Source organism: Sturnus vulgaris, chromosome 2 (assembly GCF_052056855.1).
Source record: "Sturnus vulgaris isolate bStuVul1 chromosome 2, bStuVul1.hap1, whole genome shotgun sequence".
NCBI classification, from domain to species: Eukaryota; Metazoa; Chordata; class Aves; order Passeriformes; family Sturnidae; genus Sturnus; species Sturnus vulgaris.
Window position 1 is genome coordinate 17,722,733 of NC_142244.1, and position 14,613 is coordinate 17,737,345.

Sequence of the window (14,613 nt, forward strand, 5' to 3'; positions counted from 1 at the left end):
TGGCTACTGTTCACTTCATTCACACAATGCAGCTTCACAGTCCCCGCAAATCGTATGGCTCTTCTCATCATTGCATCCATGGCATCACTGTGACCGAGGGCTACAGCTGCATTTGTAAAGTTTGGCTCCACAGAATTCTAAGCTTGTCTTAAGGCACTGCCTTTCTGGAGCCCTTTGCCACGGCAGGTACCACCAATGTTATCTCCAGTTGAGCACATCTAAAGTTAGGCTTGTGCTTAACCACCCACCCACCTCTCAGGAGAGCCTTTCACACTGGTCCAGTCAGGAAGATGAATTCATCTTCAACTCTGTACTTCACAAACTCCTGCTGTTACATTAAATACCCAGAAACTAACCCAAGTTTTGAATCAACTCGTCTTTGCTTTAATGAAGTAAAAGAGCAAAGAGCAGTCTTAGGAAGAAAGAAAACACCTCTGCCAACTTGCTTCCATGAGCTTCTTACCTATCCAGGCACGTAGAAATTGTCACAACCACTTGTATATATATTGAGACAGATACTACTCTCATTTTATACATTTAAATGGAGACAAAAATAAAAAAAAGGCATGGAAATACTAAAAAAAGCACTGTCACAATTAATTCTAGCAATCCAAGACTCTCAGATTTGTAATCGACTGCCCTTCTGTTGCTATTTCTGCTAGACATTCCTTTTTCTCTTACATTTTAGTGCATCCAACAGAGATGGATTAATCTTTAGCGAAGGTTTAGAAGAAGGTTAGAGGGATTTCTTCTCCTTGGCTGTCTTGCTGCTCATTCTACTGTCTTGCCAGCATGCCTAACCTGATTAGCATCACTCTTATTCTTTAACTAATCAAGATTAAATTTAAGTTACAGAGTGGTATCTTTTGTATCTTCTGAACAAACCTTTCTTTGTGCCATTTTCTATTGCTTTTTGTTCCTCTGCTGCTGCCTCTGTTTTTGACCTTTCTGTAATACTTGGACAGGTGGTGTCTGAACCAGAAGCAGGTTTGTGTTCCAAGTTTTTAATCATTACACTTTGGAAAGAGAGGTTAGAAAGTCTTATGAGCAAGACATGCTCACATTCTGCATTGCTGCTCACACAAAAAGAGATTACAAGAGGGATTACAGTCAAGAAAAAAAAAAGCAATTTAATGGAGCATATTTAAGTACATGCCTTTCAAAGTCTTTTGCAACTGCCTCTAAAAACAGAACAAGACAATTACAAACAATCACATCTTCAAAAGGCCTTCACAGCATCTCTGTATGGTGTGAGAAGTCTGCTTCCTCCCTCCTTGTCCTTCATAACAATTCCTCAGAACTTGCAAATTAAAAGCCCATCCCCTTCTTCCTTTATTAATGCACCCCACCCATGTTATGCACGCAGCAGATTGTGAATGTGTTGTGACAGATAAAAAAAAAAAAGCTACAGGAAACATGCAAGTAATAAAGCACAAACACACAAGTTTGGATGAGACTGACCACATGCAGAGTTCTTCAAACTGAAAGTAACTGCTGTGACATTTTGGGTTCCTTTTATGAGAAGAAGGCACGGACTGCCTGCTGCTGTTTGGGAAGGGGGAAATTAATGGGCACTCCCTTAAGGAAATGGGGACAGCTGACTAAAGCTGAACTTCAGCTCAGCACTACCACAGCACTTGTGGATGTTGGCCCTCCCTACTTCTCCCAGGGCTTGGAATCAAATCTCTTCCAATGCAGCAGCTCCAGCATTTATTTTTCACACAGTCCATGTGTAACCAGACAGGTGAGTGCTCCAGCATTTTGCCATCTTCTCTCTCTTAGAGCCAGATGATTTCCTGAGCAGCCAAACCGTCCCTGTTACCACATAAGGGTGTTTTTAACTGGTCTCCTCAGATTAAATGGTTCCTGAGTTAATGTGATGATTCAACCCGGTAAGAGAACAAGCAATGCCCAACCTCAAAGATGCTTCTTAGGTTTACTTTCTTTATTTCTTTATTTCAGCATTCTGGGGTGGAATGCCAGCTCCTGAATCCTTTGTCTCTGAACAAACCTAACATCCCTGTCTGGGAAATACACCTCCTGTGGTTCTGATATCATGACTTCTTTCCAATTTTATTTCGTGCCAATGGTTACATGTTCAGTGCTGACCTTCCAGAAGGATATTTCAATGGAGAAACATTGAAACAAGGATTTCATCACCTAGTACTTTAAAATTCATTTATGCAAGAGCCTCTCTGAAGAATGTAAAGGAGTGGAAATCCACAAGTCTAATAATACCATCAAATATAGATGTGCAAGACCTCAAGGAAGTTTCAGCACATTACAGGAATTCTCACACCATATCCACAAACCAACAGTAGTAATGAAATTTTTATTATAAAACTGCAAAGAGCCATAGGTGGCTTAGTATTAGTTTCTTCTTGGTCCCAGTTTCCAAGTGGTAATTAAAAAGATGACTGCAAAAAATTCAGACTTTTAAATTAATATTTTTCTATATATACCAGTTACCCTGCTTGCCATATAGACCCTTTTGATTACTGCAGCTGGCCTCCTGCATAATCTAGATTATGAAATTTCACCAAGGGAGACCTGCATCAAGCCTTTAACACATGACAGGAAGTTATGAGCTTTGCTTGAAAAACAACAAATATTGGGAAAATGGCCACATTTGTAAATAAGACCTTTCCATGTAAACTACTGCTTAACTCACTACTTATTAGGCTTAGCTATTCAAGTCTCATCTCTCAATCAATCTACATCTATGTGGGACAGATTATAAAGGTGTCTGATTTAAATAACCTCTTGAAGCCACAGGTCGACTGTAACATAAAGCACTTAAATCTGATTTCCCTTGCAGCTATATTCCTTGAGGCAGAGTCATTCCTCAAACTTTAACACTGTCATTTCAAACCTAAATGCCACTGAGCTACTTCACTTTATTATGGGAGGGAGCTTTTCCAGACATCAAATAGTTCTGGAGCTCTTTTCAGAGCCCTTTTCAGTTTGCCAGCATCTTTTTCATGACAAATCATGGACACCAAAACTGGACTCGGTGCTGCAGTAACCAAAGAATCCACAGAACAGATGTGTTTTGTTGTTTATACACCCGACAATCACATTTTCTTCTCTGAGCCACCACTTTGGCAGCTCATGTTTAACTGGCTGTCAACCACGGCAACTTAGTTTGTTTCCAATGTCATCCACGTGGTGATTTCCATACTTTTCACTCGAATCATCTGCAAGCTTCACATGCTACAGTTTTGTCCTCTTTTAAATTATCTGTGAAGATATTAAATTGATTCAAAACCACGTCCTTTTCATTTGCTTCAAACAGATCAAGTAGAAAAATATTTATTACATCTGCTTTTTTAATATTCCTGTGTATGTTGAATTTTAGCCTTCTTACACTTGCAAATATTTTAAGTGGGGCATCAGTGCCAAGTCTTAAGCATCTAAAGATGATATTTCAGCAGTTTGTCAGTGAAGCTGTAATCCCTTAAACAAAACTGAGCTTGACAATTCCCATCTTTCAGTGATGTTACAATCAATACCATGTTTATTAACTTCTCAGGTCACTTGAGAGATGTAGGAAATCAATTTTTCTATCCTTCCCCTTTAATCCAACTAAATAAAATGTACTTTAAAGAGAAACACCTTCCCCTAGGCACTATCATCACACTTGTGAAGCCATTTGTGTGCTCTGCAGCCAGAACTATCAGAACTTAATCTAAAAAGTCCATTTTTTAAGAGTCAAACTTCCAGCATGTACATCGAGGAATATGAGCAAGGGTACAGTAACCATTTGTTAAATTAACTGAAAGGAAAATATTACTGTAAAGCTCAGTGGTAACAAGATGTGAGGAAATCAACTGAAGGCAAAAAACTGGCCTGTGCATCAAGTGACAGCTAAAATGTAGAAGAAAAATACCCCAATTAATTAAATTAATTAGTTATCTTTCCTCTGTTTCCCTCCCCGCCAAACTACAATGTTGCCCTCTTCTGAAAAGCTCTGAAATGAAAAATTTCTGGTGAACTCCTCAGCAAAATTCCCAGGCTAACACACTTCTTGGGAAACCAAACAGCAGCAGCAATGACAAAATCTGCCTCTAGTCTATGGCAAGGCTGTTGGGGCTTGTCCTAAAGAGAGAGGGAGAATTTTGCACAGAAATTTGAATATGAAGTTTCTGGCTGCTGCTTCTGTGCTTAAGCTTAGGCCACACACATAGGGGAGGGAGAATTGAAGACATTAAGACAAATGGTAATTATAGAAACAAGTTATTGAGTTTGAAATTAGAGGGTTAATGGAAAGCAATGCTGATATTTAAAACAAATACAGAAGGGAAACAGAGGAAAAGGAAAAGAAAGCAGAGAAAGGTAAGGAAGGAGAAAATGGAACCAGGGGGAGGAGAAGGCAGGAACTTAGGCAGAAAAATTAATCAGCAATTCTAACACTTCAAGTGTTGAAATACCACGAAATGTATTATATTCAATTAATCTACTCTCATTTTGAAACTGGTTTGATTACAGACAGCAATAAGCAATTTAGATAGTTTTAACTGAAACAACTTTTCCTCTCAGACCTGTTTCTGCTACTGATTTACATACTGTTCTTTGCTTGTGCAGCAAAGCTGGGTCAGCTTCAGGTTCTGCAATAGCAGCGCTGTGTTGCACGGTTTATATGAGCTACACAAAGTGTGTTAGTATTAAATAAAGACTAAAATGAACAACTAAAACTAAAATAGAAGATAAATACATCAGAAAAATCGCAGAGAGGCCAAATTTTACAATGAAAGTTTGTATGAAAAAAATTCAAGAACCAAACCATGTCGATACACTGAACATGTACATTTAAGTTTTAAGGCTAGAACTAAGTGAAATAAATATGATGACCCTTGCTAAATAACTTAATCTGTTTTACATGTGAGGGAATTAAACAGCCCCACAAAGGCTGGAGAAAGAAATATAAATGTTTCTGAGCAGAGCTTATTGCAATATTGGGCAGAGCCATTATACCAGATTACATCAAGGTTTTCCTTCTGGCATCTGTCAGGCATAGTAACCAACACTGCTGTGGAATCTGCTCCTATTTGCCAGTCTGATTGGTTAGGCAGTTTCCAGCATCCTTATGAAATAGATATGTTACTGGTCACTAAAGCAAACACTTGCTAGAGCATCAGAAACAGATTTACAACCTATGCATTAAGGTTAAAATTATCGAATTAATGGGGAATAGAACTGTTTTTACAGGGTGTGTTGGCAGGGTGGGGGATCAACAGTGGTACTTACAAAATGGCATTAAAATAGGAGATATTAAAAAAAAAAAAAAAAAAGTAATCCAGGGCAGCTTTAAAGCAGCAGCAACTGTTACAGAGTAACAGAGCATACCAGAATTTCAAAAAGATTCATTAAGAATAAGCACCCCAGAAAAAACAAGCAAGAGAGACTGGTGTCACCAGTAAGATGCAACAAGCTCTTCTAGTCAGGCTGGAGGAGAAATCTTCTGGTAGAGGTACAGAGGGCTACTATTTCAACCCAAGAAAATACTCTCCAGAACTCCCATCTTTTACACACAAAATATACACCAGGAAACATCCTACACACACCAAAGTTCCCTCTTTTGTTTTGAGGACATGCATTTTCCATTCCTACCAAAATAAGTTTAATGGCCAAATTTGCAGCCTGTAACTGATGAGTAAAATAAAACTAAGTTATCACTGCAATTCTTTCTGTCTTTTCTGTTCGTGTGCTCACAAGAAATAACTTCTTCCTACGATTTTTCCCAACATAACACTCTCTGGAGGTGAAGTGCAGATGCCCAAGGTGTTTACACATTTGAGCCTCAAGACCTTCTTATACAGATATACTGCCTTTGGAAAAATATTTTATCAACTTGAGAGGCAGCAGAACATTCAGAAAAACAACATTCTATTTCAAAATAAGGCAAGTCGTGAAATGACCATAACACAACATCATTGGAGACTAGATCTTGTGTCTGGAAACTGACACGAAAACTGACATGAAAAAGTGAAATGAGCAAGGAAGCCAACATTTCTGACCTTAAGTCTTCAAAAGTGATACTGCACAGCCAGTTCGAGCAGATAAAAATGGTATTAGAAATGAAAATTAATACACAGAAGAACTGAGTTAAAGCCTGAGCAGCCCCGTGCTGTGCTACTGTCTGAAAGTGTAATAGTATGTACTAAAGGAACTGTATAAAATCCAAAAGCCCCTCAGAAATTAAAAGCACTAGCTAGGTTTCCACCGTTTTAAGAAGTTACAATAATTAGAAATACAATCCCCACAGCAACATGTTCCAGAATCTTAATTTTTTTTCCACCTGGGAGTCTTTTGTTCACTAGACGAAAAGACCAAGGAGTTTTCATGTTTGCAAAACTATTCCTTAAAACCACAGACTTGTAGCTGTTTTGGAAAAATTTTTGCATTAACTCTGGCACTTAGGCCAATAACTGGAAAAGGAGACAACTCCGTTCACATTTAAAACAGTGGAAAAAATGTTGCTTTGTTTCTTCCAAGGAGCGCTTCTATTATAATTAAGGCTCTAGTAACATTTCCTTCAGGAAATGTCTCTCACACACACGGCCAGCTGCTGGCCTTGCTCCTCCTGGTCTCAGTCCCACGAGAAATTCAAGTATGTGCCTCATTCTGACCAAGCAGGCAGTCCCACCAGAGTGCACACAACTATTTACCTGCCTCGGTATGGGCAACCACTTTGGGACCCTGCTGAATCAGGGCTTTTCATACTATTTGGAATTATCCTGCAATGGAAGTCATAATAGAAAAATCTAGGAAGCAAAAAGGAAGAAAGAAATGCCAAATTAACAAATCTACAGAAAATTTTCATAATGCACCTTACTTAGGCAAGTTAATTTGAAATCTTCTCTTTGGTTGGAGTGTTGCCCTTGCTGGTTCCACAGACCACCATCCCTCACGTAGACTCATAAATAAGCTAAATTTAAACAACAACACAAAGAATCCTGCTCTGGCTTTTGAAAGTAAAAGGTTCTTTATTAGAAAGCAGAGACTAATTTTTCCAGCAGACAATGGATTTCTTCAAAGATGCCAATGGTATCAGAATCAAACCCAGCCAGGAGGCAGCAATTTCAGAAGAACTAGGTTTGAAATTTATTACTCCCTTTTCCATCAATTTCCAGCAGTCCCTCAAACACAGAGTTTTTACAACTACAAAAACACAAGTTCTTTGTAAACAGGAACAATGACTGGCAGTCCCAAAGGAAGAAAAAGACTCTCTCATCTCTCCTCAGGCAGAATAAACAAAGTTCTTCATCTCTGAAAGCTCTCAGTAAGATACTAATGGATAAATGCAACAACAACCTCTGCCTGAAAAAAAAAAAAATCCAACAATCAAATCAGCCCCCCCAAATCCTTCTAAACCAATTAAAAGGTTGCTCTTCCCTGTTTTGTCTCGGATATACCTCACCAATGCAGACAAAATATCCTGACAAATCAAACTTGCACTGTGACCAGCCAACAGCACTTGGAGGGAAAAAGAGAAATCTGAATTGAACCTGCTAAACACTGCATGGAATAACTAATAAAATGCACCCATAGTTTAAAGGACATTTTGATGGCACCTCAGTAAAAAGTGTCACACCCTCCTGAAAGGTCACATTTATTCACAAAAGAACAATTGCTCAGCCACAGAAGCCACATATTTCTGAAACAATCCACAGTGTAGACTTACAGTGTAAAAGTTGTGTCTTCTTCCAGATGGACCAAAGATACATGTATTAGTGAAAAAAAAGAATAAATTATAAGACTCCCATTAGAATAGTGAAAATGCAATTGGATTTTGTCACCCTGGGGACTTAGATAGCTCCAGGACAAACACTGTGGTAACCAATAACCGATTGTGTATTATTGAAAATAGCAAATAGTCCAGTACAGCATAATGACAGTCTTTGACAGAAAGTCAATGACAAAGACGTGGGATGAAGAGCACTGAAGCCACTCAAAGCAAACCCAACTCTGAAGAACACACTTAAGTAGCAGGCAGGCACTGGCTGGGAGACGTTTTCCATTTGGCTACATTTTATGTAAAAGCCAAGAGAACTCTTAAGGCATGTGCTGTGCTTTTTGCTGCCACAAAACTCGTAACTAATCTGTGCAGCTTATTTTTTCCACAAGCAAGCAAGCCTCCAGCGAGTCTCATGTTCATCAGAGCTACAAATTGCTGTAAGGGCAAGTTATTAACATAAGCTTTTTGTCAAATGAGGCTCTCAGAAGAGTTTAAGACATTGATTAACAAATGTAACTCCCTCCATCCCCTTCCTCCCATTTTAAACCAGGGTCACGGTAGGTTTGGGTTTTGGTTCTTGTGGTTTTCATAGGTAAATCTGAACAGGACCTGGAGCAAGAGGGCAGCTGTGCTCAGTGGGGAAGGAAAGCTGGCAGCTTCCAGCCACTCACCACTGCCTAATTTGCGGGAGCAGGTGGAGAATGACTTTTGAATGGGCAGAGGCTCATTTCTGCATGCTTTTAAAACTTAGGAAATCATCACATTCTACAGAGGCATCAAGTGTGAAGCACGTCTCCAGAGGTCAGTGCGGGTGCACAGAATGGATGTGATACACTGCTTCCCCTCTGCTTAGGTCTTCTACTTTTTTGAAACCCATCAGTAAGTAGAGTATCTCCAGAGAAAAGTTTTTATATACATGTATATATCAAACTTGGTCTGGTTCCAACACACATCCTCCCGACAACCTGCAAGCGAAGCCGTGCCAGTGCATACATTTCTCACAGCCCTTCACAAAAGCTGCATTCCCCAAGTCGCCCACGCACTCCACACCTTCACAGCGAGCAGCCAGGGCAGCCCCGGTGCCCCGTCCCGCACTCCTTTGTTCAAGGATCCATTCTGCTCCACGGAAAAACACGAGGAGCAAACCTGCGGCACCCATCCCAGCCCGGCGCTGGATAATGTATGCAATTACGCTAATCTGCGAAGAGGCTGCCAGTGGAAACCAAATACGAGAACGTCAGCATTCCTGACGAGCGTGCCACGCTGCAGCCCGGCACTACAAGGAAAAGCTCCTTAACATACCAAATGGGACTCGGGATGGCGAGTCCCTTCGCTCCGGGAAGGAGCCACGGCCACCACCCTGCAGCCAGCCTGGAGAGGAGTTCAACAACGAGGCCAAGCGGCCAGAGCCTGCTCGGAGTATCCCCCCGTCCGAATAAAGAAAAGGCTCTCGGCTGCAGGAAATGAAACTGTGATTGGGATAGAGATTAGACTGCAGCCCCAAGTGCAGGAGCTCTACCCTGAGTGCTGCCTACAGATCTGCTATTTATCGTACGAACCACCCCAGTGGCATCGCTCTCCTCCTTACCAAGGTGACCGCTAGGCTTTTTTGTTTATCCCAAACCACAGCTGTAGGGAGCTCATCCCATGAAACCTGTCCTGTTGCCGCTCCAGGTCCTCAGCCAGATCCAAACCTTCGTCTTCTCCCGTATCTTAACCACCCCCGCCAGACAAAACAGCCAGGCTATTCCAGCAATTGTAAAGATGTCCTTGATTCAGCAGTCTTGCTCCCGGTTTCTTTCTTCCACGAAATAAAAAAAGCAGCGTTTTCCACTCATAAAAGACCAGCGGATCCTTGGTGGTGTGCTGGCATGTCAAACGCTTACAGTAAAACAAAACCCCCGACGTTAAAAATCCTCATTTACAAGAAACTTACAAGACTGCTTAGGATGGTCAGCGTAAGAGAGCAATACTCTCTTCTATTTTCCATTATTGCTGGGAATACACAATGCAAGATCCTAAAGCTTTTCACTATAAGAACTACTGCGATAGCCACTGTCTATCTGATTAAACCGCATTTACTGTCTGCTAGTTTAAACACAAACCTATGCCCTATCAAGGATGACTCAGATTAAAACCAACATGTTAAAAGCAAAAAATAAATACTACACCCGAGGAAGTAAGGCCTAGGCAGTTAACACCTTTTCACCACAAAAATATGCATATTAACTTGGGCCGACAATGAGGCTGCCTGAGAAATTGGAGGAAACTGAAGGAAACTTACCTGTGCTTCTTTCCTACTTACAGACAGAAGTCAGCCACCAGAAGAAAAAAAAAAAAAAAAAAAAAGGAAAAAATAAAGAATAAAAAGGAAGAGGAACAAATACACAAGAAGTTTCCAAACCTTTTCATCTTTCCAAGTATCCCTGCACTAAAAAAATTATTAATAACCAAGTTTCCATAAACCACAAATTTTGCATTGAGACTTAAACACATCAGTAATATTTATGCTGCATTAACGCCTGGTTTACACCAGCCCAAAAGAAAACTTTCAGCGTGAAAAGCGAAAACAAACAAAGCCCTCCGAGAGCTGAGCGCCGTGCCCTGCTCCCGCTCCCCGAGGAAGGGGCCGCGACCCGGGCCACACGAGCCGAGGAGGAGCCGCGGGCTGCGCGATCCCCAGCCGGTCGCACGGGGGCTCGGCCGAGCCCGGCGGGGCCGGGGGTGCCCGGTGCAGCTCCCAGGGAGCCCCCAGCGCCAGCAGCAGCCGTGCCCTCAGCTCAGCGCTGCCCCGGGACAGCCCGGCCCTCCCGGGCACGGCAGCAGCTGTCAGCCCGCCCGCTCCGGAGCTCCCCGGACACGCCGCCGCCCGCCGCTGTCCCTGGAGCCGCCCTCGGGCTCCCCGCGGGGAGCGCTCGCTTCCTCCCTCTGCCCCGCCACACACCGCCGTCGCGACACGGGCCGGGGCCCCGCTCCGCCCTGCCGTGCCTCGGTGTCCCCTGGCCGCGCAGGTGGCACCGCGCCGCCCCGCTGCCCCGCGTACCTGTTCGCCGCCCCCTCGCCGGGTGAGCTCCTGGAGAAGAAGCGAGACAAAGTGCTGTGCCAGGAGGGGCCGGCCCGCCGCCGGCTGCCCCCGCCGGACATCCCCGGACCGGACCGGACGGGACGGGACCGGACGGGAGACGCCGCCAGCAGCCGCCCGGCACCGAGTCCCCGCGGCGGCGGCGGCAGGCGGGAGGGAGGGAGGGAGGCGGCGAACTCGTCCCTCCGCCCCGGGGAGGAGCCGCCGCCTCGCGCCCCCGCCCCTGCCCGGCTGCCGGCGGGGCGGGGCGGGCCGGGAGAGCCGCGCTCCGAGGCCGGGGGCGCCTGTGGCAGCGGCGGGAGGCGATGGGGGAGCCCCGTCCGTGCCCCGGTAGGCGGGGAGGGCCCGGGCCCTGCCCTGCCGAGCGCCCGGGGCCGCCGGAGGGAAGCGATGGCCGCGGCGGGGAGGGATCGCCACACGCTGCCCGCCGCCTCCGCGCCGGGAAGGTGGCGCGTTTGTGTTCGGTTTGGGTTTGTTGCCTTTTTTTTTTTTTTTTTTTAGTTAATGGGTCATAATTAACGTGAACAAAGAGAAAACATCAGAGGTAAAAAACAACAACAACAACAAGCTCTTTAAAAAAACCCAAACCTCTGAAGAAAAAGGTTAGGCAGCCTTGAGAATCTACAGTCCTGACTGAGTGCTACTGCTTTGTAAGCCGGGCCAGCTTTGAGCTCCTGCGCTCGTCAGGAACTGGCTTCGCGCTGTCCCGGCACGGCGTGGCTGCCACAACATGCGTGCCTGCTGCCCGGCTTGGAAGAAAGGGGTTCTCCTGCCTTTTAAAAAGTTTACTTCCTACAAAGGAGTTTGGTTTAGTTTTTTGTTTGGTTTTGGGCTTTTAAATACCAAACCTTTCATCCTTCTCTCTCATAGAGTTGTGGCCACCCTTAACATCAAAATATACCTACAGATGACCTTGCCATTGCAACAGCACAGTGACAAATACTACGGTCATTTTATAGATCGAGGCGATGCACAAAACCTTAATGATTCACTGAGTGTGAGTTACTGGTAAAATAGACCAACCCTGATGCAAGGATTTTAAATTCAGAACCATACCTTCTCATCTTCGTGAGTATCTCTGCTGTTCTTTGTGACTGCCTCCACCTTACACCTTTCTATCAGCTCTTTTTTGCTTCGTGCCGTCTCACAGAACTGTGGAATGGTTGAGGTTGGAAGGGAAGTCACCTGGTCCAATCCCCTGCTCAACTAGGACCACCTGGAGCAGATTGTCCAGGACTGTGCCTTGATGGCTTTCGAATATCTCCAGCACCAAGGGCTCTGGGTAGCCTGTGCCAGTGATCACCTCTTTTCTCTAAGGTTTTTTGCCATTTGTTCACCTTGATCCATACCCAAACCTCTTTCTTAACCACTGTGTCATTGTGACAGGCAGATATGAAGCTGGTACTCTAGGCTCATCTGCAGAGCAGCAACAATAAAACAGCCTGAAAAAAACTTACTGTCTGCTTTTCTGTCCTCTTTTTCCTACCTCAGCTATGAAAAAATCTTTAAGAAATGTGGAAACAGCTCTGCTTTGTATAATCCAAGTCTCATATAGTTTTGATGTGCAATTTAAAAACACAGACACAGCTGGGTATTGGACATGTACTTAAGTTTTTAACCAGTCAGAACTGGGACTAGCTGGCTGGATCACAGGTTACAAAAAGTAGCTTTCTCACAGAATAGTAACCAGTCACAAACCTTATTCAGGGGACCAGCACTTACTATACAAGGTTCTGTCCAGTTTTCAGTGTCCAGACAAGGAGCAGATAATTCTCTCAGAGATACAGATGCCCCAAGCTTTGCACAAAGCCATGAAATGTTTTATTCCAGAACAGTATAGAGGAAAACAAGAAAGCACATTTTTAGAGCAATTCTCACAGAAATGGCAATCAGGGTTAAAATTGCAAAATATAACAGCAGCTCCCAATGGAACATTATAGAGGAGACACTCCTCCTGACATTCAAAATAGAAGTTGTTAGGCTCCAAAACCAAATTAGAAAAGTGGCAATTTATTAGGACTGCACAAACAGGCTGCAGGGAGGCTTAGGCTCTCTGTGAGTGTTTATTACTTTTAATTTTTCTTTGCCACATACATCTCACAGCTTCCCTACCTATTGCTTAAGTAAGATCTAATCCCTAAGCTATGGCAAACCTGAATATAATAATTAGCATTTATAAAGCATCCGGTGTCTTCAAAGGATTTAAGCATTAATTAATCCTCGTAATCACCTCAGGATGTAGTTCAGTATAATATGGTGAGTGGTTTGCACACAGAGACAGAGGCAGTCAGAACACCTTGCTGCATCCAAAGGCTGTCCACATGTGCCCACAGGGGCACCACAGGGCAGCACGAAGCATTACCAGGGCTCTGCTTGTCCAAGAACAAAGAGCCAACCTAATCAGAAATGCTAATCCCAAACAGTAACATTTTGTGCTTAAATCTGTTCATCCTTTCTTCACTGCATCTAAAAACAGAAAATACAGGAACATACCAAATGACAGTTCTACTGCAGGCAAATAATGAAAATATTAAAACTAATCAACATATTAAAACTGTATCAATATAAAAGATGAACATGGCACAGGTTAGAGAATCCCTTTCCGTTTTTTTTGTACCCTGGAGTAATTGAGTATCACATGACCTAAGAGTAAATAGTTTTGACACATTTAAAATAACAAAAGGGGAACTCCAATTTAGCCACCTACACCTCCAGCAAAGGGGGGAAAGGGAAGCTTTTACCCAAAGCTGCAGTATGTGCCAGGTGGCCTCACACATTAGCACAGCTGCCAGCAGTAAGAGCAGCACCAACACGTGCAAGCCAAAACAGATGGGCCAAACAAGTTCCTTCCCACCTCAGATTAAAGTGCTCACATGTGGCCCACATGAGGTAATATGGCAACACCAAAGGCAAGGAGAAACCATTAAAACACACTTGCAGAGGGATAGAATTGCACAGAAGAGGACAATGTCAAGCAGGGGCTCTCAATACATTTTTTTCATAATTCACCCTGCCCAGAGTGTCACTTGAATGTCGAGTAAGAGAGGGGAGGGTGTTGTGCCTATTCCACATCCACTTAATTTTTCTGCTGCAGTTCTGATTATAATGGCTGTGCAGAAGGAAAGCCTCCCCCTTCTCCTTGCTGATTTAGAGTGAGCAGATGGCGAAATTTTAATTGTGCTTTTTGTATTTCCTCCTTTTTATGGGTCCTTAAAATCTTGAGTCAAATCTTTTGTTTTGTTTGGATACAAAAAAGGAAAGCAAATTTCCATCATGCTGGTTTAGAAGGAGCCCTGCTTTCACACCCTTCTTTTAAAATTTTCCTGATACATTAAAGTAAGAACTAGGGTAGAAATGTAGTCTTAAAACCTCCAAATGAAACATTTTGCCTGCAAGCACATTTCACACAACTATTAAATGAAAACAACATCCTCAAACTGTTTTCATTGTTGGACCACTACAATAAGAAGTGCTCTTATATTTTGAGGTGCAACTCTGCTATGCAAAAGCAAAGTTCAGTTTTCCATTTCATACACGTTAATGCATTTATCCATCAAAATATTTTATACAGCTCTGCTACTTTTTCTTATTAATAAGCACTCCCATTTTCCAGGCTCTTACAGAACACGTCTGCAGGTAGATGTGGCACAAATAATGAATAGGCCCTTACCTATATTTTTCCTTTCCAGTCTATAATCTGTTTAATAGGTGGCATGAGACTATGAATTAATAAATACACATAAAGGAGTCATGGTGTGTAATATTTCCTAGCCATTTTTCACAAGTTAGTTAT

The 14,613-nt window shown here is 43.0% G+C and overlaps 1 protein-coding gene across 2 annotated transcripts in view; it reads right to left on the bottom strand.

Moving 5' to 3' along the window:
* Positions 1 to 10,964, bottom strand: part of CRYBG3 (crystallin beta-gamma domain containing 3) — an 80,152-nt gene extending 69,188 nt beyond the window's left edge. The window contains exon 1 of one of the 2 annotated variants that reach the window (XR_015800684.1): positions 10,782 to 10,964. Coding sequence is in view for 1 of the 2 variants with exons in the window: in XM_014882788.2 (XP_014738274.2) it covers positions 10,782 to 10,882 (101 nt within the window). In the remaining variant the exon portion in view is untranslated. The remainder of the gene's footprint in view (positions 1 to 10,781) is intronic. The other variant, XM_014882788.2, reaches the window with a different exon arrangement.
* Between the last annotated feature and the right edge of the window lie 3,649 nt (positions 10,965 to 14,613).